Here is a 26,892-nt window from a genome sequence, read left to right as displayed (position 1 = left end):
CTCAAAAAAAGGATTGAAGAGTTATTCTCTGAAGCATTCTTCCCAGTTCTAATCTCTACAAAATACATTTAAACACATAGGCTACACATGAATAATAAATATTATACATAAATTGGTTTCTCAAGTCCCAAATAACTGGCTCAAGATACCTCCTTGGGAAAATCCAGCCACTGTATTGGGTTGTAGGCTGTACGCTTCAAGAATGAATGACAAAGTTATCAACACCATGAAAAAGTAATAATAACAAGCAGTTTTCTAGGTCAGTGATTCCCAAAGTATGCTCTGCAGGTCTACTAACTGTTGTGCAAGTTGATCATACATTATTTAAATAAATAATATATTGACTCTCTCTTTATTAGTTAAGGTCATGAAATTTCTTGACTGGTAAGGAACAAGGGTGTTGATTGACTGATTGTAACTGTAAAAAGCTAGCTAGTATATGTTTAATGTGTGTGAATATTGCAATTTTTATTCTCTCAAGATGAAGGGCGTAAGTTTTGTAAGTACGTTCGGAGACTTAAATTTGGTTGCCAATGATTTCTAGGCAACAATAAATATCTCAACTTAGGTTTGCAACAGCTTTCTTTGGCTGATACCTTCATTTTTGGAGTGTCTTTGTGGATCTAACAGCAGCGTATGACACTGTCAGTCACCGGTTACTCCATGTCAAGTTGTTCAGTCTAATCAAGGACTTCCATCTAACTAAACGTATCGGCATTCCTTCAAAACCACAGTTTATTTTGTTGACTTCCATGATCAGCGCAGTCGGTGGAGAGCACATAAAAATGGCCTATCTCAGGGGAGCATTTTGGTTCCAGTTCTCTTCAACGTCCATACCAATGACCAGCCATTAACCCTAAACATAAGAAGCTTCTTACATGCGGATGATCTGCCCTTGGTACAAAAGGCTCAATCTTTGAATCTGTGGAGAAAAATCTGACAACTGCCCTTAGTAATCTGTCAAGGTACTACAATCAGAACCAACTCAGACCCAATCCTTCTAAGACACAAAGATGTGCCTTCCATTTAAGAAATAGGGAAGCTTATCGTAAGTTGTGTCTAGAATGGTCAGGGATCCCATTACAGCACTGTTACACTCCAAAATACCTGGGAGTGACCCTGGATAAAGCTCTTATGTTCAAAATCCATTGTAAGAGTAATAAGATGAAAATCTCAACACAAAACAATCTTATTCGCAAATTGGCAGGGTCACAATGAGGCTTTCATCCTCAAACAATCTGAACTTCAGCAATGGCACTGGTGCTGAATATACTTCCCCAGTCTGGTACAGTTCATCTCATGCCAGACAGGTAGATTCGGCTCTCAATGAAACCTGCAGGTTGATTACAGGTCGCTTAAAGCATTCTCTTACAGATAGGCTCTATTACCTGGCTGGAATAGCGCCACCCGGTATATGTAGAGAAGCAGCTGTGAACAGGAAGAGGCTCAAAGTGGAACAGAATGGCACCCATCCGCTGCATGGACAAAGTCCTCCTCAGCAATGACTGAGATCCTGGAAGAGCTTCCTGAGGACATCTGAGGTGCTTACTGTCTCACCAGAGAAGGCAAGGCTCAACCTGTGGAAGAAGAGGACCCCTCACCTTCGTGGATGGATACCAGCTGCTGAGCAGTTACCACCTGGACATAATGAAAGATGGCTGGTGTGGAAGTCCCTGAACAGTCTACAATCAGGAGGGAGAAGATCCAGGGATAACTTGAAGAAATGGGGGTTCAGCACAAGTGACAAGAACAAACCATGAGCCACATGCTTCAGTGCCCTCTGTGCCCAAAATATCGCACAGAGGATGATCTCCAACAAGCCACTCCGAGTACACAGGACATTGCAAAATACTGGGCATGTGTAATATGGTTCATGGTGTAGGTTACTGTAGTCACATCCTAGTTTGTGAACCATGGGCAACGGCTGAGTGGCCTATTAAGTGGTCCTGAGAGTCGGGATACCAGTTGCTACGGAATGGGAGTGGGCATCTTGGACATATTCTGAGTCATGGTCTTCCTTGTGCTCAGGTGGCTAGGGCTATACAATCCACCGGTGGTCTCAAACCCGTTAGAGGAGAGATCCTCAATTGGGCTATGTGTATGTAGGGTAGCATCCTGCTTTGTGAATTTACCGAGCTCAGAACATTTTAAGCAAGCCTCGGACCTATGGGAGTAATGGAGTCCCAACATAGTTTCTGTTAGGCACAAAAATGAGCGAATGATGTGGGTAAATTTGGCAGTTGGAGGAATTAGGACGAGAATTGTCTCGGTCTATTCACCATGTAATGATGCAGACGAGGATAAAATTGACTAGTTTTATGAAGCAATGAGTGACATCATAGTGAGGGTCAACATCAAGGCTAGGATAGTGCTAATGGTCGATTTCAATGCCAGAGTTGGAAATAGAACTGAAGAATACCAAAGGGTGATTGGTAAATATGGGGATGATATGGAAGCTAGTAGGTTAGACTCAGTTTCTAACAATTTAAAGATAAGAGGTATAGATCTAAATGGGGCCACAGCACTAGTTGCATTTAGTAAATTGACAGAGGCTTGCAAACTGAACGCTGAAAGGCATAGCGGTCTATAATGGTGTGTGTGTGTGTGTGTGTGCGTGTGCGTGCGTGCGTGTGTGCGTGTGCGTGTGTGTGTGTGTGTAATCTCATGTGTTATGTTTTGTGTACTTCAAAATGACTTGTACTTAACTGTAAATTTGTATATTTTCGACTTGAGTTTAATACTACTGTAGTACATTACTTCTGTACAGTGAAATGGAAGCAGAAATGGCAGGGGAGTGTAATTGGCTATGAAGGGAATCCTAAAAAACCAAACCTCATGGCGCAACAGCCCCGAAGGGCCATGGCCTACCCAACGACCATAGCTCAGCCTGAAGGCCTGCAGATTACAAGGTTTCAGGTGGTCAGCATGATGAATCCTCTTGGCCGTTATTCTTAGCTTTCTAGACTGAGGCTACTATCTCACCGTCCGATGGCTCCTTATTTGTAAACATGTAGGCTGAGTAGACCTTGAACTAACCCTCAGATCCAGGTAAAAATCGCTGACCTGGCTGGGAATCAAACCTGGGGCCTCTGGGTAAGAGGCGGGCAAACTACCCCTATACCGTGGGGCCAGCACAAAAGGAATCCTATAAACTTTAATACTTGTTAAGGAACATAATAAATAATAATAAATTGCAATCTATTATGCAGAAAATTGTGAGACTTTATTACTTTTAAAAAGTATTTGAATTCTAATCGTGTTCAGTTGATTACTCGTAACTTCATATACCTCTCACTACGATTTTTAACCCGTGGTAACTCACGTGTTGGAGAAAAGACCACATGATTTTAGTCATGCCGTTGGCAGACTGGTTCCCCCTCCACGATATCCATGGCAGGGGTATTACCAAGCTGCTGTTACAGAAGTCGTGCATCGCCAGGAGTCTTGTCTGGAGTGAAGACTGTTAGAATGGTGCTTTAGACCTCGTGCATGCTCTTGTGTAACAAATGTTGTAGTCTTTTGGACCATGCACATTGCTTATGTGCCATAATTTGTCTTACCAAGATGAACTCAATTGAACAAGAAAGCATTCTCAGGTTGCTTGAAAGTGTTGAAAAAGGGGAATGACATAATGAACAATTAGAAAGGAAACTAGGTGCAGTTAAAAGAAATCTGTTTGGTGATGAGGACAATGGAAGTGACAAAGACTTGTATTTGAAGGAAGAGGTGGACAATGTAGAAGATGCTGTCAATAATAGTGTCCACAACAACGACACTGAGGAATCTGCTAACTCTGAGGATGAAGAAATGAATGTGAATAAATTAAATATTCATTTTATTGGAAGAGATATGATTACAGTATGGGGCATGCATGCTGAGCAAACAGTGACTGTGGGTGTACCAGATGGCGTAATATTGTTACCCACCTGCCTGGACCAACAAACTGAACCAGAAATGTCACCTCACCTTTGGAATCCTGGATGCTCTTTTCTATGGATGGTGTACTGGACCAAATTATTATGTATACTAATATCTGGATTGCACAGGTGAGAGAAAATTATGAGAGGGGCAGGGATGTTGTCGATACTAATAGAGCTAAGATGAAAGCAGTCATCGAACTGTTGTACTTAGCTGGGGTACTAAAATCTTCCCACACTGAAATGAAATGGCATATGGCTTTTAGTGCCGGGAGTGTCCAAGGACAAGTTCGGCTCGCCAGGTGCAGGTCTTTTGATTTGACACCTGTAGGTGACCTGCGCATTATGATGAGAATGAAATGATAATGAAGACGACACATACACCCAGCCCCAGTGCCAGCGAAATTAACCAATGATGGTTAAAATTTCCGACCCTGCCAGGAATCGAACCCGGGACCCCTGTGACCAAAGGCCATCACGCTAACTATTTAGCCATGGAGCTGGACTTCCCACACTTTTTTGAGAGATTTATGCAAATGGATGGAACTGGTGTAAAACAATTCTGTACTACTATGAGTCGGAAGAGATTCCAATTCCTGTGGCAAGCTATTCGGTTTGACGACATCCATACCAGGAACAATAGGAGCAAAGAAGATACACTTGCTCCAATACGAGAAATACACTGACTGACAGAGCAAATGCAACACCAAGAAGGAGTGGTCAGAACTTTATGCCAATTGCAGGGTAGACTGACGTCACTGAGGTATGCTCATGATGTGAAATGCGCCGCTGTGCTGCGCACGTAGCGAACGATAAATGGGACACGGCGTTGGCGAATGGCCCACTTCGTACCGTGATTTCTCAGCTGACAGTCATTGTAGAATGTGTTGTCGTGTGCCACAGGACACGTGTATAGCTAAGAATGCCAGGCCGCCGTCAACGAAGGCATTTCCAGCAGACAGACGACTTTACGAGGGGTATGGTGATCGAGCTGAGAAGGGCAGGTTGGTCGCTTCGTCAAATCACAGCCGATACCCATAGGGATGTGTCCACGGTGCAGCGCCTGTGGCAAAGATGGTTGGCGCAGGGACATGTGGCACGTGCGAGGGGTCCAGGCGCAGCCCGAGCGACGTCAGCACGCGAGGATCAGCGCATCCGCCGCCAAGCGGTGGCAGCCCCGCACGCCACGTCAACCGCCATTCTTCAGCATGTGCAAGACACCCTGGCTGTTCCAATATCGACCAGAACAATTTCCCGTCGATTGGTTGAAGGAGGCCTGCACTCCCGGCGTCTGCTCAGAAGACTACCATTGACTCCACAGCATAGACGTGCACGCCTGGCATGGTGCCGGGCTAGAGCGACTTGGATGAGGGAATGGCGGAACGTCGTGTTCTCCGATGAGTCACGCTTCTGTTCTGTCAGTGATAGTCACCGCAGACGAGTGTGGCATCGGCGTGGAGAAAGGTCAAATCCTGCAGTAACTGTGGAGCGCCCTACCGCTAGACAACGCGGCATCATGGTTTGGGGCGCTATTGCGTATGATTCCACGTCACCTCTAGTGCGTATTCAAGGCACGTTAAATGCCCACCGCTACGTGCAGCATGTGCTGCGGCCGGTGGCACTCCCGTACCTTCAGGGGCTGCCCAATGCTCTGTTTCAGCAGGATAATGCCCGCCCACACACTGCTCGCATCTCCCAACAGGCTCTACGAGGTGTACAGATGCTTCCGTGGCCAGCGTACTCTCCGGATCTCTCACCAATCGAACACGTGTGGGATCTCATTGGACGCCGTTTGCAAACTCTGCCCCAGCCTCGTACAGACGACCAACTGTGGCAAATATTTGACAGAGAATGGAGAACCATCCCTCAGGACACCATCCGTACTCTTATTGACTCTGTACCTCGACGTGTTTCTGCGTGCATCGCCGCTCGCGGTGGTCCTACATCCTACTGAGTCGATGCCGTGCGCATTGTGTAACCTGCATATCGGTTTGAAATAAACATCAATTATTCGTCCGTGCCGTCTCTGTTTTTTCCCCAACTTTCATCCCTTTCGAACCACTCCTTCTTGGTGTTGCATTTGCTCTGTCAGTCAGTGTATTTGAAGGCTTGAGGGTTTTTGGGGATGGTGTCAATTTCAACAGTATATTAGTAACAAGCCTGCGAAGTACGGAAGCAAGGTCTACACCGTTGCAGACACAAGAATATATTATACTTGTAACATGGAGTATACGCAGGAAAGCAGCCTGATGGACAGTTTTCAGTGAGTAACAGTGCTCAAAGTGTTGTTCAGAGACTGGTTGAACCAATTTCACAAAGTGGGAAAATTTTACCACAAACAGCTGTTACACATCCATTCCTTTTGCTCAGAGCCTGCCGACAAATCACCGACTTACATTAGTCGGACTCTGCTCATGGAAACGTAGAAGAAGAGGACTAAGAGCAAATTTCAGTTATTCCTGTGTTAATATTATCTTGACAACATGTTTTGTTGTACTATGTAAAGATATTTCCTTATCTGATCTGGGAAATTTTAGTTTTATATAGCAGGTTTTTTTAAAAATACATGTTAATTTCAGAATTTGTTTAATTTATGCAGAATTGTTAATTTAATTTTATACTGATTAATCAAATTTGTGTTGGTTTATTATGTTGCTTATGTTATTTTATTATATGTTGTGCATTGTAATGGCAAATAAAAACAATATCATTCAGTAAAATATGATAAAAGCATCAAAAGAAGCCTAATACAAAACAAAAACATTATAAAAAAGCAACAAATTAATATTCAGTCCATTTTAAAGAGATATAGGAGAAGTCCTCTCAGTTTTAATTACTGCATTGATGGGGTGAAAGTTCCTTTTGGGGATCATTGTTAGTAGGTACCTAGGTGTTAATATAAGGAAAGATCTTCATTGGTGTAATCACATAAATATGATTGTAAATAAAGCGTACAGACCTCTCCACATGGTTATAAAGGTATTTAGGGGTTGTAATAAGGATGTAAAGGAGAGGGAATATATATCTCTGGTAAGACCCCAAATAGAGTATGGTTCCAGTGTATGGGACCCTCACCAGGATTACTTGATTCAAGAACTGGAAAAAATCCAAAGAAAAGCAGCTCAATTTGTTCTGAGTGATTTCTGAGAAAAGTGTAGAGTTACAAAACTGCTGCAAAGTTTGGGCTGGGAAGACTTGGGAGAAAGGAGATGAGTTGCTGGACTAAGTGGTATGTTCCGAGCTGTCAGTGGAAAGATGGTGTGGAATGACATCAGTAGATGAATAAGTTTGAGTGGTGTCTTTAAAAGTAGGAAAGATCACGATATGAAGATAAAGCTGGAATTCAAGAGGACAAATTGGGCAAATATTTGTTTATAGGAAGAGGAGTTAGGGACTGGAATAACTTACCAAGGGAGATGTTCAATAAATTTCCAATTTCTTTGCAATCATTTAAGAAAGGCTAGGAAAACAACAGATAGGGAATCTGTCACCTGGGTGACTGCCCTAAATGTAGATCAGTTTTGATTGATTGATTGATTGATTGATTGATTGATTGATTGATTGATTGATTTATTTCACTTAAGCCTAATTGTAGTCTTTAAGACCACACACGCATCCACACATTACACGTCCACGCACGAGTCCTTGTGGATTAAGCTCAAGTTTTCAGAAAGAAAGTGTGAGATCTTTAGTAAAGTTGGTAATATAAATATACAGGCTTATTTAAAATAGGATTCAGTTGAGGAACCATGAATTATTTTTTAACACTGAAGGGATCTGTGATTGAAAATAGTTTGGGAACCACTGTCCTAGTCCTTAAGAGAGATAGCAATTCAAGAATGAAGGATCCGTAACCGCAAAGGAGGAAACAAAGGAAACAATGTGATCTGAGGAGTGGTCAAGCTTGTCATCATACTTTGGAAGTATTTCTATTGCTGCAATTCGAGATTCACTAGCCATACTCCCCAATCATTTGTATAGCATTTGACATTTCCTAATTTATTTCTGAATCTTGTATTCTTTTCTATCTGAGACATTCTATCAATTTCACCAATGACTTTCAAAAATACATTTTTTTGTAATTGATATACTTGGTCCTTGTGACAGCCTCCTCGTGAGGGAAGATGTACTAATAAATATGACAAGCATGAAATTACTGGATGAGGGAGAAATTTTAGAATTCCAAATACTATTCATTTTTGAACTGACAATACTTTTTGTTCTATATGACCACTGGACTTGTTCTTGTACAATAGAACACAAAAATGGATCACATACTTTTTATTCTATACAAAACCTTTTCTTTATCTCATAACAGTAGTTTGTTAGGAGATCAACTGGAGGTATCTACAATAATAAAAATTATCAATTATAAGTTGAAGGACCATTAAGGTAACTAACTCCTGTATATTACAGCTCACTTCTTCACATCCTCTCGGCTTCTGTATTGATCTTTTATTTCTTCCATAGTTCATTAACATTCAGTACTGTGAAGATCAAATTGTGTATTACTCCTCACAATGGAAAGTAGTCAAGTTAGTCTAGAGATGAGTCAGAAAATATCAAACTAAAAATCATTAGAAAAAGTAGAGGAATAGAAGTAGTAAAATAACAGTAATGAGAAAAACAAAGAGGGTATGAAATGTTAACTAGCACATGCAAGGAAAGCCTTTCAGAAGAAAATCAAAGTACTCGTGTATATTTATGTATAAGAAAGTCATTTTTAAAGGTATTTATGTGGAGCACAGGAAACACAGACATCAACTGGTGCAGAAAGTAATCTTTGATATGCAGTGTTCCTGAGAAAAGTGAGATGGGTAAATATGATCACAAGTAGAGAGATGTATTAAGTTGGTGAGGTGACATAAATTTGGCAAAATTTTACTAGAGGAAATTGTAAGTTAAAGGATATATAACAAGAAGTCTGGGAGGGAAGGGTGTGAGTTGTGATAGGCAGAGTAGGTCAAGGCATAAATATGACAAATAGGTGAGAGTAGGTGTGGAGATTTTTTAATGAAATGAAGATCATCCAGGTGCATCCCAAGAATATAGTTGACTGTATGGCTTGGGCAGAGTTCAACACTTCAACATGCTGAACAACATGTGTCTGAATCATTTCATTCCCATCTGAATGGGCTATTTTATTCAAATCCAAATATTTTAATTTTATTGATATTCTAGAGAACAATGCTCTGGGCCTAGTTTACTGGTTAATTAACGATATTATGTAACACAGTCCATTCCATTAGTGTATTTATTGCCAAACTTTTTCTTAAAACTCGTATGTGCTGCGCCAGAGTATAAGAGCCTAATCCTACAGTGGTTGCTCTATAGACACAGGTACTGCTAGTGACAATAATAAAATAATTTGTGTGTTAAAGCTATAATTGCTATAATTTTAATCATACATTTTCAGAATTTATGACACACCTGAGTGTCTGAAATTTGTCCTGTAAAGGTTCCTCCTTTTGCCGTAAGTGAACAATGCGGACTCTAAACAAAATTTCAACATATTAGGTTGTGTTCAGTACATATCAAAGAGATGTTAAGTACAGAACAAAATTTTTATTGAATAACAGGGAGTTGTCACATTTCCTCATCTTCTCCCATATTCAAACTTGCAATCTTGGAAACGGAAGGACAACCAACAAACTGAGCTACCAAAGTCACAAAGATTGGGTACAAAGGTTGGCACTTTAATTATGGCAACACAGTTGTATATATACCAGGAATCAAACCCACTGTATCTCCTCTACACCACAATGTTAGGCCATTTACTAACCTACCTCCCAGTACATTGACTCTCCCATCCAGCGCTCCACACATGTGCTAAGGAGATTGATGACTGTGAAATGGTGGTCTGAAGGTGAGCAGCCATGGTGTTTTTGAAAGAAGAACAATGCACTTGGATAGAGATGAGGTAGTGTCATCCAAGTCTTTACGAGCTATGCAGGGAATAAGTTCTACCTTACAGAACAGAGACATGGTGGGTAAATGCCTTCAATTTGATGCTAACTTGCTGCCAAGATACCTCAGCCAGACCACTCCAGTGTCAGTGAAAATCAAGTAGAGGTTTTTTGGCAATCAATGCCAACTAGACAATTTGTGAGTTAGCCTGAGAGACAGGAATAACACCTAAGTCCATGCTTCATATCCTGAAGGATATGCTCTGTTCTAGACATTCTTCAGGTGGTAAAACAGAGAAGAGGTACTATGGCAGGTATAATATGGCTTCTGCATCAATGGCAGTGGGTTCTACACAGTTCTGGTGACTACAACAAGGGACTGAAAGCAGTTTCATAGAGGCATCTCTTATGTTTCAAATATAATGAAAGGTCTCCTTATGCACCTTAAAGCAGCAATAATCATCATATCATAATAATAATAATAATCATCATCATCATCATCATCATCAAGAGGGAGGGAAAATAACAAAGATAAACTCCAATTTTTACATTCCAGAGGCCATAGGGATTTTCCTTTTGTCTATGTTTTTCATGTGTTTCTTGTGTTCTACCACATATATAAAGTTTCTTTTCTATTATCTGGCTTTCTCCTTATTCTGCACTTTCCACATCGAGATTGAAGATATCTAAAAAGAGCCCCCTCCCCATCCTCAATGAATCTGGTTGTCCACCTTCCTGATGAAGTTAGAAGAAGGAAAATAACTTGTTGGGTAATGAGAAGATGTCTGATTTATGAACACAACTGCATGTGAAAATATGTACCTCATCCTTATCCTTTTGTGTTTCTTGAGGGAGGGAGGTTCTTGACTTGCCTTTCTGCTTTCCACTGACCAGTTATTATGTTTTATCATTTTTGTGTGATTTTATCCTCTTCCAAGCTTATTATATGTTCATATACAGTACTTTTCTTCTATTATTATGTTCTACTGTCATCGCCTTGCACACTTCCCTAACATAGTTGCCTTTCCCTCCTAAATCACTGTGGTGGAGATATGCAGGCAGCCATCTCACTCTACCACTGTTTCTTTTCTTTTTAGATCATTCCTCAGAGTGTTTTCTTTCTGTGTTGTATTTACATTTATTCTACCAGGTTTCTGTCATTAAATGTGAAAAGTCTGAGCGAGACCATTGAACAGAAATACTATATTACAACTTAGTTCGCAAAGGCCATTTTATTTATGTGTTTCCTAATGGAGAAACAGTAAACATAATTTCTGTACACAAACATAAACAGTTTCCAAGATTTTAATCTGTAATGCTTTTACCTCAATTCATAAATTTTCATAACTGAAAAATATATAGACACTGAATCAAACTGCTGCTGGCCAACATTATTCGGCCATATAGCTAACAGTTGTAATTGTTGTATTTCTTATAGAGAACATACACTTCGCAGTTATTTTTCAATGATGACGAGGGCAAATCTTGAGATATGAACAAACATTTGAGCCAGTACCGGCCTAACCTGGCCACAGCAGCCAGAAGTGTTCTGCTGTGAATTTATCTGTGTACAGTGCTGTGCACACACTCAGCAAAGTGCAATTCTTTCCTGTCTCTGTCCTCTTGAACGATAAGATGATTGTCATGCCTGATAATTGTTCGCCTCCATAGCATAATGGTTAGCATTGTTAGCTGCCATCTTCGGAGACCTGGGTTCAATTCCCAGTTACTGCCAGAGATTTAAGAATGGAAGGAGGGCTGGTATGTGGATAAAATGGTACATGCAGTTCACCTCCACTGGGGGAGTGCCTGGAATGAGCTGCTTCACCTCAAGTCGAGGAAGCGAGTTTTATGTCTGGTAATTGAGCCTGGATATTTCAGAGCATTCCTAGTGCTAGTGAGTGTCCTCATTCTTCTACTGCTGCAATTGTACACTGGGAACAATTCAAAGAGAGGTCATTTTCTTCTGTAGACTTCATCCAGCAGTCCAATGGGGTCACTTCTCTCAAACTCTTCAAGTTGTTCATAAATATTCTGAAGAAGTTGTCATTATTACACTGAATACCTTTTGACATCATATTCGAGTCCTTAGGGACTTATCTGCTGCCTAGTTTGCTTTGTTTCCTTTGAAGTGCTCGCAACGGTGTTTCCATGCATGGAACCAGTTCTGGTAGGCAATTTGGGGAATTGCGTGCAGTTCTGTCTGCGATTTCAGGGCCAATTCCAGTTTGAGGAATAGGAAAAGGTCTGCTGAGGCTAAGTCACGTGAGTAGGGTGGATATTTGTCTTTGTGTTCATAAAACTTAAAAAAAAAAAAATTGTGAATCAACAGCGACGAGTGAGCTGGGATATTGTAATGAATAATGATGGTAGCTCCAGAAGTTGTTTCTCCACAAGTCATTTTCTCCCAAACATCTGAAGACATTTCTGATATTCCATGAGAATTTCATGACATGATCCTATCAAGATGTTACATTCTTCTCTTACTTCTGTAACTGCCAAATTATGTTTAGAATGTACAACTTCACATACTTGTGCAAAATAAGTGTTGAGGGCTGTCCTGAACATTGACTGTTGACCATTCTTGAAGCGCTAGAACCATTGTATGACTTATGCACTGATTACCATAAACTGTTTTCATCATTTGGTAAGTCTCCGTAAACACTATTTCCAGTTTGAAGCAGAAATGAATGTTCATACATTCATATCTTGACAATCCCAACACATATTCAACACACTTGAAAATTGACAGCTGCTGAGCAACAACTGTTTCAGAAATTCATGGTAAATGGCTAGGTACCTAGTTAGGAAATATACCAGTATACAGTGCCACTTACCAGAAACTGGTAAGACTTTGTATTTGTGAGGAATGTTCAAAGTTTATTTTCTTTGGAACAGGCTTCATATGTACAGTGACACTGATAACACTGTGTACATCTGCCATTTCATGCTTTCACGGACTGAGCGAGTTGGCCATGTGGTTAGGGGTGCGCATCTATGAGCTTGAACTAGGGAGATAGTGGATTTGAACCCCACTGTCAGCAGCCCTGAGGATGGTTTTCTTGTGTTTCCCATTTTCACATCAGGAAAATGCTGGGGAGCTGTACCTTCATTAAGGTCACAGCCTTTTCCCATCCCATAGTCTTCATAAGACCTATCTGTGTCAGTGCAATGTAAAGCACATTGTAAACAAAAGCAACTATTTTAATGATTTTTTGAGACACCAAAGTGCTAGAAAAAAGTTTTGTCCATTAGAGGTCCCATTTTATACCAGTAAATCTATTAATAAATGGTTGATTTTTTAAAGTATCTTCAACTACCCTGAGACTAAGTAAGGATCTAACCCTCCAACTTGGGCACTGTCTATTATCTAAGTCACTCAGTCCAGCAACAATCCTGATTTGCAGTATATTTAAAGAAATTATGTTTAACACATGAAACAAAATCCAGGTTCTAACTTAAACAGTTATACACAGACCTAATTACGTTTTGTCCCATAAATCAGATACAAACTTTATTAATACACCAAGTTTGATTTAAGAAGTTGGTATGATTATAAAATATTAAATATAAATGCTGTTTTATAAGAAAAAAGAATTGAGTTTAGATGTTCTTTGTACTTAAAAAGGATGTTAAAAACATAAGTATTAAAAAGCAATAAATGACACTAAAAGAGAAGGTAGAGGCAACAAAACCACAAATATCTATACCGGGTTTATAAAAAAAGAGTTTTGTCTGTACATTGCTCAGAATTTGAAAAGAATTGTATTTCTATATTGGTCGTGTCCACAATAACAAGGAAATGCACTTTTTAAATTTTCCATCATGTCTGTCTGTCTGTCTGTACACGCATCACAGGAAAATGGCAGAGAATTTAATGGAAATCGGTATGTAAAGTCGATGAATAAGTTGCTAAAATCTAGGACATAAATAATTTTATTCACACTTAGTGAAATGGTAGTTTAGGGGAAGGCGTAAAATCTAATTCTCAAATATTTATGTTATTAGTGGTTCTATTGATAAATACCGTACTATGTACCTAAAGTGATAAAGAATTTCATTTCCCATCATTTATGTCTTATACATTTTTACTATACTGGCTATGATAACAAGAGCTATTTATGAATTTGGATTTTTGTTGCTAAGTCTATATCGGCACTGAGTCACGAGAAAATGGATAAACAGATTTTAATGAAAATCAGTATGTAAAGTCGGGGAATAAGGAAATACAGTCTACACTATAAATAATTATATAAGATGTGCTAATATCACAGAGTCAGGAGAAAACTAAATGTGAAGGCCTACAATATAGAAAGCTCATAAAATTGATCAACAATAACATTACATTGACCATTGTTTGTTGTGATGTGCTTTGTGTCTTCTGCTGCTACTCATTTCTGACAGAAGGAATTACTGCTGCATATCGAGTATAACAGCCTGCCTGAATACTGGCGGGAATCAGCTGGGGAGTTAAATCTCTCTCTTCTTTAGCATGCCATTCCTCTGGTTCATAAATTTTCTGATACTACTGGTATGTAACCAAATACAGTAGAGATGTAACACACTGGTTCATCATAGCATTCCAGCTATTCAATACCTACTCTGAGGCACTAATTGGAATGAGCAGTCTGCACATTTAATGGAATAATGGCAGAGGAGTGTTAACGGTTTCTGCAGCCCGGTTATTCCAGCACTGGAACTTTGGTTGTTAGATTGGCAGCATAGTACTGTTTGTTAAAAGTGAGAAAATGTGCATTTTTTCATTTGATCAAGTATTTTATAATGATAACATTGCTTTTAATTGCTACATTCCTTCGGACATTATTGTAATGATCTATGTTGACTTCAGCTGGGAAAACCACAAAGACAGTCTTTCTGAGAATTCTATAGCAAAGCACAGGTACACTAGCTAGTATTAGATATTCAACTATTTCAAAGAAAATCATTTGATTCTACCTAACAGCGCAAGTATCATGTGACCTCCCAACATGCAAGTGATCGCAAGTTAACAAACCAGTAGTAATAATGAAGTCATAATTATAAGAATTAAGAAAGTTTTTCTAATGGAAATATTATCCTTAATACTTTCATACACTGATGTAGAAATGCATGCAATAAAAATGATTTACAATTTTGCCATAGTAAAACAAGAAATACTGTCATATCTCAGATTTCCACTAACCTTATTATATAACAAACTCATCTGTTCCCTGAGGGATCCTGAGACAACTTGGAAGTGCAGAGAACAACTCATGTAAACAGTGTTGTTACCTACACAATATCTAATGTGTGGACCTCATGAGCTCAGTAGCCATGCACATGCTGCGGATGTGGCGTTCAGGCGTGCGGTTTGTTCTCTGAACTAGAGTGTGCACATGTACTCTACTCTGTCTAAGAGTGGCCTCAGTCACTACACGTGACATATACAGTTGTACCTTCAGCTCCTCGTTCTCCTGATAGAGATCTGCCGTCTCCTCTGGAACTAGACCAATTCCATTCAATGAGAAGGACGCGGTCACTCCACGCGCCCGAGCACGATTGTCCCATTGATCGCCTTGACCACGTAAAACACGAACCACCTAGAAGACAGAAATACATTTTTAAAAGTCAACTGTTGTCACTCTCCTGGTTTTCAGAGCACTATTTGTCAAATTATGAGGACTTATCACAATTTTACCAAAGTCTTACACAAACTGACAATGAATTTCCACAACAGGCTCATTCTTTGTGGTGAGAAATTGAATAACAGCAGGAACTTCCTGCTTGGACCACTGTTCCAATTGACCCTCCATCTTTTATTGTCAAGATGATAGTGTACACTTCTACCAACTAATGTGGAAATAACAAACATAAACAAACATCTGCTACAAATGCAATCTGTCAAGCATCCTGTTTACAGGTGATAAATGTCTTGCAAACTTACTTTTGGGACTCCTCTTGTACGTACATATAAGCAAAGAGGAGTGGTGGTGGTGGTGGTAGTGGTGGTCATTATTGTTTTATAAGGAAGTACAACTTGGTAAAACATTCTCTCATCATTATAGACTCATTGTTCCTCTCCATTACTTAAACTGACCAGTTGGGATCGCTTTCCTCTTCTGTATTTGCCCTGTTTTCCAAGTCTTTTATCACTTTATTATCTTCCTCCATAGCGTAACTGTTATGCCATCTTATGAGGCCTGGGTTCAATTTCCTTACTGCCAGATATTTAAGAATGGCATGGTATATGGTTACGATGGTACATGTGGCTCAGCTCCACTAGGGGTGTGCCTGAAAAGAGCCGCATCGCCTCGGGATGAGGACAGGAGTTTACTTTACTTGCTACCTGTATTCATCGTTATATTTTGTCCCTGTTTCTGTGTTCATCCAGCTTTTTTCTTATCCCACACTACCCACATCAAGACTGAAGATCTGAGAGTGCTGATGTCCTCCTGATGAAGCTAGGGTGTAGAAATGAGCTCACAGGGGACTGGGAACAGTTGGTTGTAGAAGAACTGGGTCTGATGAGGAGTATGAAATTGTATGAATGAGCAAGATATAGCTGTTAATTGTACTTTTCAAGTCATAAAATTATAGCTCTATGCATCTATTATTGAGCCATTGGCTTTACGTGCACATGTAACTTGGAAGATAACGGTGAAGTCAGCTCACAAACTGAACATCTTTCATCAACAGTTATCATCATCATCATTTTCATTTCACCTTGTCCAGCTCCTGTCAGGTCAGGGTGTTGATGGCACTTCTCCACCATTGCTTCTCCTTTCACCACTCCTTTTCAGTAATTGTATTCCAGTCCAGTCTTCTTTTTACTTATACTGTTCTTGATAGAGTCCATCCATCTTTCTCTGCACCTTCCACTTGCCCTCTTTCCCTCTATCTTAGCCTCCAACACCTGTTTTGGTATCCTTCCCTTCTCCATCCTCATAACATGTCCAAACCATCATAATTTATGCTTCTCCATCCTATCACTAAGTTTTTCTAACCTTGTCTCTTTTCTGACCTCAACATTTCTTACTCTGTCTCTCCTTGTCTTCCCTACCATACTCCTCAGGAACTTCATCTCACTGGCCTGAAGTTTACTCTCATTTCTTGCTATCAAAGTCGAAGTCTTTGATGCATACTTTAAATATAGGGATACAGTACATCTTATACAGTACATTATCTTTTTATATTTCATAGGAACTTCTCTGTTCCATACCAGGTTTCTTACATTCGGGTAGAAAAGTGGTACACATAGCTTACACAAAATTGTGATGCTATCCAAGAAACCATACCTTAAGTTGCACGACAAAATTTTGCACTATGAAGGAAAAAGGCAGGAAAGGTGAGAAATATCAATTTTTAGATTTGAACGCCATCTGTTACCCTGATCCTTGAACTACGTGACAAAAGGAGTGACAGTGATGTGACCATACGGAAAAGTCACAATGGGAATTTAACATTGGCAACTTAAGATATGGTTTCTTAAATGAAGTTCCTGCATTGTCTTCTACCAAGATATGGAATAACCAATTTATGTATCAAGATAATATATAGTTACAATTATAGACATTTACTGGGCTGCATATTTTATAACTGGTAATTTTAACTAAGGTAGACTGCCTGCACAGGAGTCCAGTCATAGTGCTGTGATTTGTTTCTTCATGCTGACAAGTGCGAAGCACAAAAAGGAAAATAACAATAACATGTGAAGAGTTATGTCATATTTACATGCAGAAATAAAGATTTTTCTGCCAGTGGGTCATGCAAATTTTTTTGTGACTGGACTTTTGGTCTCATGACAATGAAGTACCTACCATGTGACACATACTTCTCTCTGACAGATGTTGTCCCAGTCATTTAAGATAGCACGCCTGAGTCAAAACTTAACAAAGCTGCCATCATCAGAAAAGAAACTGGTAAGCTGTTAATAAATATGTATGATTGACAACATTGTTAGAAGAAGTTCCTTAGATCACATCTTTCAGTCATTTCACTGTCAAAAAGTATTTGCTTGGGGTTATTACATGTCAACACAAAAATTGAATGGTCCAACTGTATTTGTGAAGATTTGCAAAATCGTCCTCAGAACCTACCTAAGAAGTTGGAAGTAAAATGTGTAATTGCAGAAACGACGAAATATCTATTCAACAACAATCAAGAGTACTGGACAGTAGAAACAGGGGATTTGGTGTGCCAATGGCCAGGGAACATCCAGGATGCTGAAACTGGGTCAAGTAGTGAGATGGATTGTGTTTGCATAAGGAAAAGCCATACATAATTAAGAACATTCTGGAAAAATGAGCAACAATTCAGTTTTGTTATTACAGGATACATGTTAGATTAGTAATGTAAATCCTTAATTGGATACTGACTGTGTGTAGTTTCAGAACAACCTTTAGAAATATCCACCATTATTATTATTATTATTATTGTTATTATTATTATTACTACTATTATCATAATTACTGTATCCTTATATTTATACATCTTAAGGAAGAACTTCTGTGTATACAAGTGCTGCAAGACTAAAACTTCCTTATTCTTATTTTTATAAAATTTTGAACATGTTTACATATTTAATTTCTGGAGACTAAAACTCCTAAATATTTATGAAAATGATTGTAATATGCCAAGCTGATATAACTTACTATTATTCAGTGAAAGAATCAGATTTTCTTAAATCCTTAATATATTGTCGGAGTACTATACCCAATTTTCCAAATGATTTTTTCGAAATTCAATCAATTCTGTCCTACAACTTCAAAGTTATATAAAGTGATGAGTTTTTAAACTAGAAACTTCAGGTTTCCACAAAACTGATCAAAAATGTATCTACTATTGAAATATAAAAAAAAACCAAAACTGTGATTTACCAACTTAAGGTATGGTTTCCTGGAGAGCATCACAATTGTTGCCAGAAGAATGTCACAATTTGCTAGCCATATTTTGTGGATGGATAATGAAAATATCCCAAAAATGCACTGATGTGGATACCTTCAGGTTGACACAGAAAAAAAATAACAAGAAGAAAGCCATGTAACACACAATGCCAAACATTTGCAAAGGCTCTTTCACAGATAGGTGTTCACTGAGATGAGGCTGAAAATCTGGTGGCAGACAGGATTCATCAGAGAAATCTCATTGCATGATATGCTACTTGTCCTGTCTAAGTCATCTCATATCACACGGTATAAACCAAAAAAATGTCATGTCTATCATTTTGGACCAAGGAGGCATTCATATAAGTACTATTTATTTGTTTACTATGGATTATTCTACACAGAATTCCCATCATTTAAAAATGTGTCATTACAATATAAAGTAAATTGTGTCATTCTACACAGAAACAGATTATGGTGAAGATAACAGTCAAGTAAGTTGAGCCATCAGCTATACATAACTATTACTGGGCGAGTTGGCTGTGCGGTGTGGGGTGCGCAGCTGTGAGCTTGCATCCGGGAGTTAGTGGGTTCGAGTCCCGCTGTCATCAGCCCTGAAGATAGTTTTCCGTGGTTTCCCATTTTCACACCAGGCAAATTCTGGGGCTCTGCCTTAATTAATGCTGTACCGGCTGGTACACCTCTACGCCGCACCTTTGAATTTTCTGCTTTAAAGTACTCCTCTACAGGAGAAACTCTGAACTTTAACAACTGTTTCAACTCATAAGTTTTCTCAGAAGATGTCACTACCATAAATTTTGTGATTACGAAGTTGTCAGTACTGTGTGGAGTTCAACTTGTTTTGTTTTCTATTGATCAAGAAGTGTGGACATTCTCTGATAGATGTCTCTACAAAAAACTATGACCATGCACCCTGGTGCGAAGGGGAAGAACTTTATTTGAAGAAATTTTGTATTCATAAGTTTGTTCTTTACTAAATTCTTTCATTTGTGGGTTGGCAATATAAATCTTTTCTTTCTGCCGGTTTTGAACTTAGCCAATCCAGAATTTCTGTAATTAATTTTTGAGCAATCGTGTCTTTCTTCTTCGATTTTGATGTGTAACTGTAAGCTACCCAATAAACGCCTGTGGGTATGTCTTAATTATTCATGAAAGGTCTCGAATCTTCCCCAAGAGTATAAAAACTGCTGATTTTTCTGTCTCTCAGCCACTTCTTCAACATCTAGCTTAGTGTATGGACGTGTAGCAGGGGGCGGGTAGCACCTCTTCCTTTGGGCAGCAGCTCTTCACAAAGGTAATGGCCGTTTAACATCTTTATTTCTTGCTAGCTCAGCAGTTCAACCCTCGGGGAAGGTCCGAAACCTTTTTGATGTAACCATTCTGTCCAAAAATGTAACTTTTGCCGTTTTGATGTAAAATTTTCATATAACTTTAACTGTAAATCGGGGATAGAGAGTGCTTTTCCCTCTCGAGCTCCCCTTCATTTTGAATTTGAGGCGACTACGTTTTCGTGACCGTTCTTCTACTCTTCCGTAATGTATTAAATTTATTCTGTATACGAGTCACCTTCATAGTTTGGGAATAGCCCCTGCTTCATCGGCCTAGTGCCTCTTAGGTTTTAAGAAGTTTCATGTAGGAGTGCATATTCACACCTCCATTCAGTTTTGCATTTTGGGCCATTAACTTAAACTATTATTTTCCTACTAAGGCCCATTAGGTTGGGTACAAGATACCCCTGTTTCTTTGTAAGTGTGCCTTGAGGGCAGTTAATAGTAAAGTCCGTGGTGGCCTTTGATAGGCTCAGAAAATTGAGAGCGGGTCAGCTCTTTTATTTGTGGTAAAAGCGCCTCAGAGAGGCTTGATATTCGAAGGTGGGAGCCAGTGCTCCATGTTATTAGGGGTTTTCTGCCCTTTGGTGAATATGTGTTTGGGAGCTGAGAGCTCAGAAAATGTAAAGTGAAGGCTTGAAGCCGAAGTTCTGTTATACCATCAATCTTGTCTTTCCTAGGCTCAAATTTTGTTACTGGTATTGTACCTGATTTGACTTGTTGTTACTTGTTAAAATCTGAAGTTTTATGTGAAAATTGTTTTGCTATTTTTGAAAATATAACCTTTAATGCCATTTTAATCAATATCTCAGCTTTGTAGTTAGACCCATTCCAGCCCGCACCTTCTTTCACCTCTGCATTCCACGGGTAACCCCATAACAAATGCCACAGCCACTTTCTTCCCACTCCTAGGCCTTTACTATCCCATTGTTGCCCTAAGACTTATCTGTGTGAGTGTGACTTAAAACAAATTATTAAAAAATAGATAACTATTTGTTCAAAATTTTCACTCACACCATTAGCTTTCACACATACTGTGAAGTGAGAAACATCATGAACTAAAGTACTCTTTTCTAATTATTTCCTATTTTGCAGCAAAGTGAACCTTGAACCACTTCATTAGCTACCCAGACACATCATCCTAAATAAATTGAATAGACCTCAGCATCCCTCACTCACCTTGAGGCTGTGGTAAATGCTGGACATGCTGAGTTGTATGTGGTTGTAGTTTAAGTCGAGTGTCGACTGCAGTGTAATGACCTGAGACAGCACTCACCTTCGGCCCAAAGACCAGCCCCACTGTAACTGATGTACTGAGTTGAGTACGGATGAAGCCTAGCAGGTACTTGATGTCTGGCCCTGCTCGTGGGAAGATGAACAAGCTAAATAAAAAGTGAAAAATTCCATTAAATAAATCTACAATAACAAAACTCAAACAAATACAGTTATCAAGCCAGAGTGTCTCTTCACCACAGAATGTAAGCTGTCCACAAAAACAGGAATAAAAGGAAAGGACTATTCAGAAAAAATCTGATGACCATTGAAAATGGAGAAAAGGAGTTTAAACATAGGAGGAATAAATATCTATACAAGGACAAAAGGATGTCAGATATGATCAGAAAGAGGAGATCTAGGTTCTTTGGTTACGTAATGAAAATGGACAAAAGTATACTTACAAAACAAATTTTCAACAGTTTATAAGAGCAAGAGTTGTAACCATTGGATCCAAGGAATAAAGAAAGATATAGCAGAGATCAGAATAACAGGATATATAATAAAAGACAGACCAGCTTCCAGAAGGTTGATACAAAATTTCAGGGCTTTCCAGAAGGAGAAGAGGAAAGGAAATAACATCTGGGAAGAAGGAAGGAGCAAACAATGAAATAAAAAGGGATGAAGAAGTATTAGAAAGTAAGAAATGAAGCATGAAGATGAATGCATAGAATTACTTTACATGGTTCGTAGTTGGCCAAAATCAAGGGGAAGAAAAAGATAATCTGAAATTTCCTTGACCATGATAAGGAACAGGAACAGTGGTGGTGGTTGTTTATTGTAGGGTCAAAATAATAGGATTATCATCCCTTCTTGACACTAAATAATGGAGAAAGCAGTAGGTTGTTCAAAATTTTCACTCACCATTACCTTTCCCATATACTGCAAAGTGAAAAACATCATGAACTCTTTACAGACTATGAATCTCATTGTTGAATCCGTATTAACGGTTGAACTTCTTACAAAATTGTACAAAAACTATTTTAATCCTTCTAGTCAATACTATATATTTTTTATGTCCAAATAAGATGAAAGTTCGCACATAAATAGACATGTTTCGACCCGGCATTGGGTCATCCTCAGTAAGACTATGATGTATTAGAAACAGAAGACACACAAAATGATATGTTAGGTAAAAAGTTTTCTAGAAAGCATGATGCAAGTTAAAAAACTGTGCAATGTTAATCGTTAAAACAGTCTTGAGCTGGAAGTCTTTCTGTTTCAATGCTTTTGTTGTCCCTTGGTGTGGATCAACTGGTATCTGTATACTGTTGGCTTAGTTTTTGCGTTTGACATGGGCTGATGTCCATAAGCATTATTGAAGTTGAACCATCTGATTTTAGCGTTACGTGGCCTGCTGGTATCACCCATGTTCTCTGATTATAGTGTCCAGCTCTCATCTGTGGGATTATACATTTTTACCGTACTGACTACGATAACAGAGATATTAATGAATTTGTATTTTTGTTGCCAAGTCCATATCAACGCTGAGCCACGAGAAAATGGGTAAGCAGAACTTAATTAAAATCAGTATATAGAGTTGGGGAATAAGAAACTACAGTCTAAGCTATGAACAATTTTATTCACTCCAGATGAAATAGTAGTTTAGGGGGACGCGCCTAAAATTTAATTTTTAAATACCTATTTTATTGGTCCTATTGAAAAGTATTATAAGACAAAAGTGATAGACAATACCATTTCCGACCATTTATGTTTTATTCAAGAGTGATACTTCAGAGCCGGAAGAAAACTAAATGTGAAGGTCTACAATATCAAAAGCTCATAAAATTGGTCAACAATAATATTACATTGACCATTGTTTGTTGTGATGTTCTTTGTCTCCTATGCTGCCACTCACTTCCAATAGATGGAAGTACTGCTGCGTAGTGAGTATAACAGCCTGCCTGAATACTGGTGGGAAATAGCTGGGAAGTTAGGTAACTCTCTTCTTTAGCACACCATTCCTCTGGTTCATACATTCTCTGATACTGCTGGTACGTAACACAGTGATTCATCATAGTATTCCAGCCATTTGATCCCTACTCTGACGCGCTGATTGTAATGAGCAGTGTGCACACTTAGCGAAATAATGGCAGAGGCTCACATATGACCTGGTCTAGAATTACAATTTTGGCCTATTCTAAATTATAGCACCACAATTCACTAAATAATTCAAAATTCAACCCTGAAAAGAGCTGTTTCTTAAGAAAACCTTCTTTCTCTTCACTTTAAATACATTCTACATTCATTTTATTCCAAATTATCAGTGAAGAGGGGGTTTCTCTTCTGGCTTGGAGGAAAAATTTGCCTCCAAGTCAGATAGTTTTTTCCCCTCCAGTGTAGTGAATTGAGATTTTCTGACTCATCGGGTACTCCTAGGAAACAGATGAGTAAAAAAGCATAGTTTTTAGCCTGCGACTATCCACTATCCACCCCCTCCCCTCTGAAAATAAAAGAGTGTTAACGGCTCATGGCTGTCTGCGGCCTGGTCGTTCCAACTCTGGAACTTTGGACAGTTAGATCAGCAGCGAAGTACTGTTCGTTAAAAGCGAGAAAATGTGTGGTTTCTCATTTGATCGAGTATTTCAAATGATAGCATTGCTTTTAATCGCGACATTCCTATTGGCGTCATTGTATTGACCTATGTTGATTTGAGTTGGAAAAACCACTAAGACAGTCTTTCTGAGAATATAAAAAAGGCAGGTGGAGAGCGAGTGTCTGCCATTATAATTAAAACTCCCCAACTTACTTATGACGGATGGTAGGCAAGAGGGCCTACCATTACAGTGAGAATTCCCTAACCCAGTCTTCACATAAGAAAATACGTTTGGTGACTTCCCAGTCACTTTTCTAGGGTAACGTTAAGAGCTACGCAATTTAATACAATCTTACTCACAACGTATACACTATGTAACCTAGAATTCTGTATACAGTGTAGAATTCCATAGCGAAGCACGGGTACATCAGCTAGTTATTTATATTTATGGTTCCAACTTTTCAATACACAAAAGACTAAAACACTATAACTAAGTGGTAAATTTAGTCATATTAAAAACAATGGTGCATGTTTCAACCCTATTTGGGTCATCTTGAGCCAAATGTACACACTGGAAAGGTAAGGGGCATGAAAGGCATGAATATAAAAAGCACTGTAGTAATCAAAAACTAATTTTGTTAGGGTTGGAAGAGCACTCTTCTAGGTAGGTTGGATACAAAAAAATGAACATCAGAAGCTGGTCACTAATTCTATTTATAAACTTCTGGGAAGAATTTTAGGTCCCTTTACAGAAAACAACACATGGGAATTCTGGCCGCAGCAATCAAGACACAAGAACTACTCGTAATAAACATGATGTAACAGCTGTAATCCAAAGGAGGTATTTGAGTTGGTTTGGGCATATCCTATGTCATGAAGGCTTACTTCATGAAGCTCTAATTCGAAAACCAGTTAGACAAGACCTCTAGGCAGACTAGAGCTTTGCTGGAGTGATCAAGTAGACCAGGACCTCCAGGACATCAATGGAGATGTTGGACACATCTGAGATAGAAGACATTGGCAAGCACTTGTGGGTGAGGCTAAAAAAAGGCCACCTTTGGGTTTGAAGGCACATGGTATTTAAAGGTATAATTGATTAAATACTCACTGAAAGGCGACCATAGCTATGTTGACCAGGGCGATATTATAGATGGCGTAGCTGATGAGGCGGGCCTCATTGTAGAGAGATTCAGCATTCCGAACATTGTAGCACACCTTAATGCCCCATGCCAGGAACAACACTTCACCTGCAATCAATACACAGTTCATTATCAGTGCCAATTGCTGTGCACCATAATGCTGATGAATGACAAACAGAAAAAAATTGAAGCAAAAATGCAACTGAGTGGATGTTCTCTTTCAATAATGTTAGAGGAGAGCTAGGATAGTTACAAGTTTCTCTTTATACCTCTTGAAATATTATCATTTTTAAATGAATATATCTGTCACTCTTAGGGTGTCTACTTTATTTACATATATTAGTGAATACACCAGCAGTGGCCAAAACTTCCACCCCCTTGTGTGTCAGCATGCTCCAGATGTGCAGCCACTTCTAGCTAGTGCTTTTGGTATCACCCACCATTGTGATATTTGGTGAAAGTGTGTGAGGGAGAGGAATAAAGGCTTACAGCAAAAAATGAATTTCATACTAGTTATGTATTGACAGGACAATTCTTGAATATTAATTCTAAAAGAATTTATATTTGTGGTTCCACTTTTACAATACACAAAAAAAAAAAAAAAAAAAAAAAAAAAGGTAAATTTAGTCATATATAAAACCTGGTACATGTTTCAACCCTGTTAGGGTCATCCTCAGCCAAATATACAAATTGGAAAGATATTTTAAACAGTTATACAGTGTGTTAAACTATTTAAATAAGCTCACCAGGCAAAAAATTAGTCACCCTAGTGTGCACGCACAGATAGATCTTTAAGCCTGTACAGACGTGCAGCGAAGGAGTCCTGTGCTCAGTCGCACACGCATTGCCTCTACATGAGCATAAGGCAGTAACAGTCAGTGAGACATTGATGTTTCAAGTGGACAGTGTACATCAACATGGGTAGATGTAAGGATGTGACAGAGAGGCAAAAAGGGGCAATCGTGTTTGGCCGTGCCCATGGCCATATGATGTGTGAAGTTGCTAGATTTGTTGGTGTTTAGCAGCAGACTGTTCAACATATCTACAAGCAGTGGTGTACTACGCATGGATACGAAAGACGATGTCAGAATTGCAGTCGGGAAAAGATCCTGAGTGAGGGGGACCGAGATGCGTTTCACAGCTTGTGAATCAAAATTGCTTCAGAACCCAACAGGAATTGCTGCAGCCAGTAAATGAAAGTCCATCCCAACCTGTCAGTGAGAGAACATTGTGACGGGAACTCCATGCAATGAACATTTGGAGTGGTCACCTCGCAAGAGACCATTAGTCATATAGGCAGATACTGTAAAGCTGCATGTCCTCAAGGGGCTAGAAATCATCAAACGTGGATAGTAGCTGACTGTCGTAATGTAATGTGATCTGATGAATCACGCTTTTGCTTGTATTCCTATTTCCTTTGTAAAGTGAAAACTGTCAATATGATGGAATGCTTCTAATATCTTGTAATGTATTCCAATGACACACATCGTCGAGTGCACCGAAGGCCAAACGAAGCATTTCATCCTGTATGTGTGGAAAGTCAGGTTCGAGCCAGAGGTGGGTCGGTGATGTTTTGGGGATGTTTTTCGTATTGTGGATTGGGCCTGCTCACTGAGGTGACCACTAATATGAAACAGCATGCTTATTTAAATATTCTGGATGATAGGGTGTTGCCTTTCAGTCAACATTTGCATAATGAGTGTTCTATTGATACCCTGATTTTTTAAGATGACAACAGCAAAGTTCATTGGACTGGATGCATTTGTGACTGGTTTTATGAACACTCCCCCACCCTAGTACATCTTGATTTGGCCTGCAAAATCACCTGACTTGAACCTCATTGAAAATCTGTGGGGCATGTTGGAACAGCGGGTAAAACGCCAATCTTAGCATCCCCGAAATTTGGTGGAAT

The 26,892-nt window shown here is 39.2% G+C and overlaps 1 protein-coding gene across 1 annotated transcript in view; it reads right to left on the bottom strand.

Annotated features, from left to right (window-relative positions):
• The window catches only part of LOC136873788 (probable G-protein coupled receptor CG31760), a 131,599-nt gene that overhangs the window by 15,615 nt on the left and 89,092 nt on the right, over positions 1-26,892 (bottom strand). Inside the window, exons 10-12 of the mRNA XM_067147020.2 lie at positions 24,950-25,088; positions 21,310-21,415; positions 15,259-15,402 (exon numbers count right to left, since the gene is read on the bottom strand). Of these exons, the coding sequence (XP_067003121.1) occupies positions 15,259-15,402; positions 21,310-21,415; positions 24,950-25,088 (389 nt within the window). The remainder of the gene's footprint in view (positions 1-15,258; positions 15,403-21,309; positions 21,416-24,949; positions 25,089-26,892) is intronic.

Source organism: Anabrus simplex, chromosome 1, assembly GCF_040414725.1.
Source record: "Anabrus simplex isolate iqAnaSimp1 chromosome 1, ASM4041472v1, whole genome shotgun sequence".
In the NCBI taxonomy this organism is placed as follows: Eukaryota; Metazoa; Arthropoda; class Insecta; order Orthoptera; family Tettigoniidae; genus Anabrus; species Anabrus simplex.
This window is presented reverse-complemented; position numbering and strand designations above follow the sequence as displayed.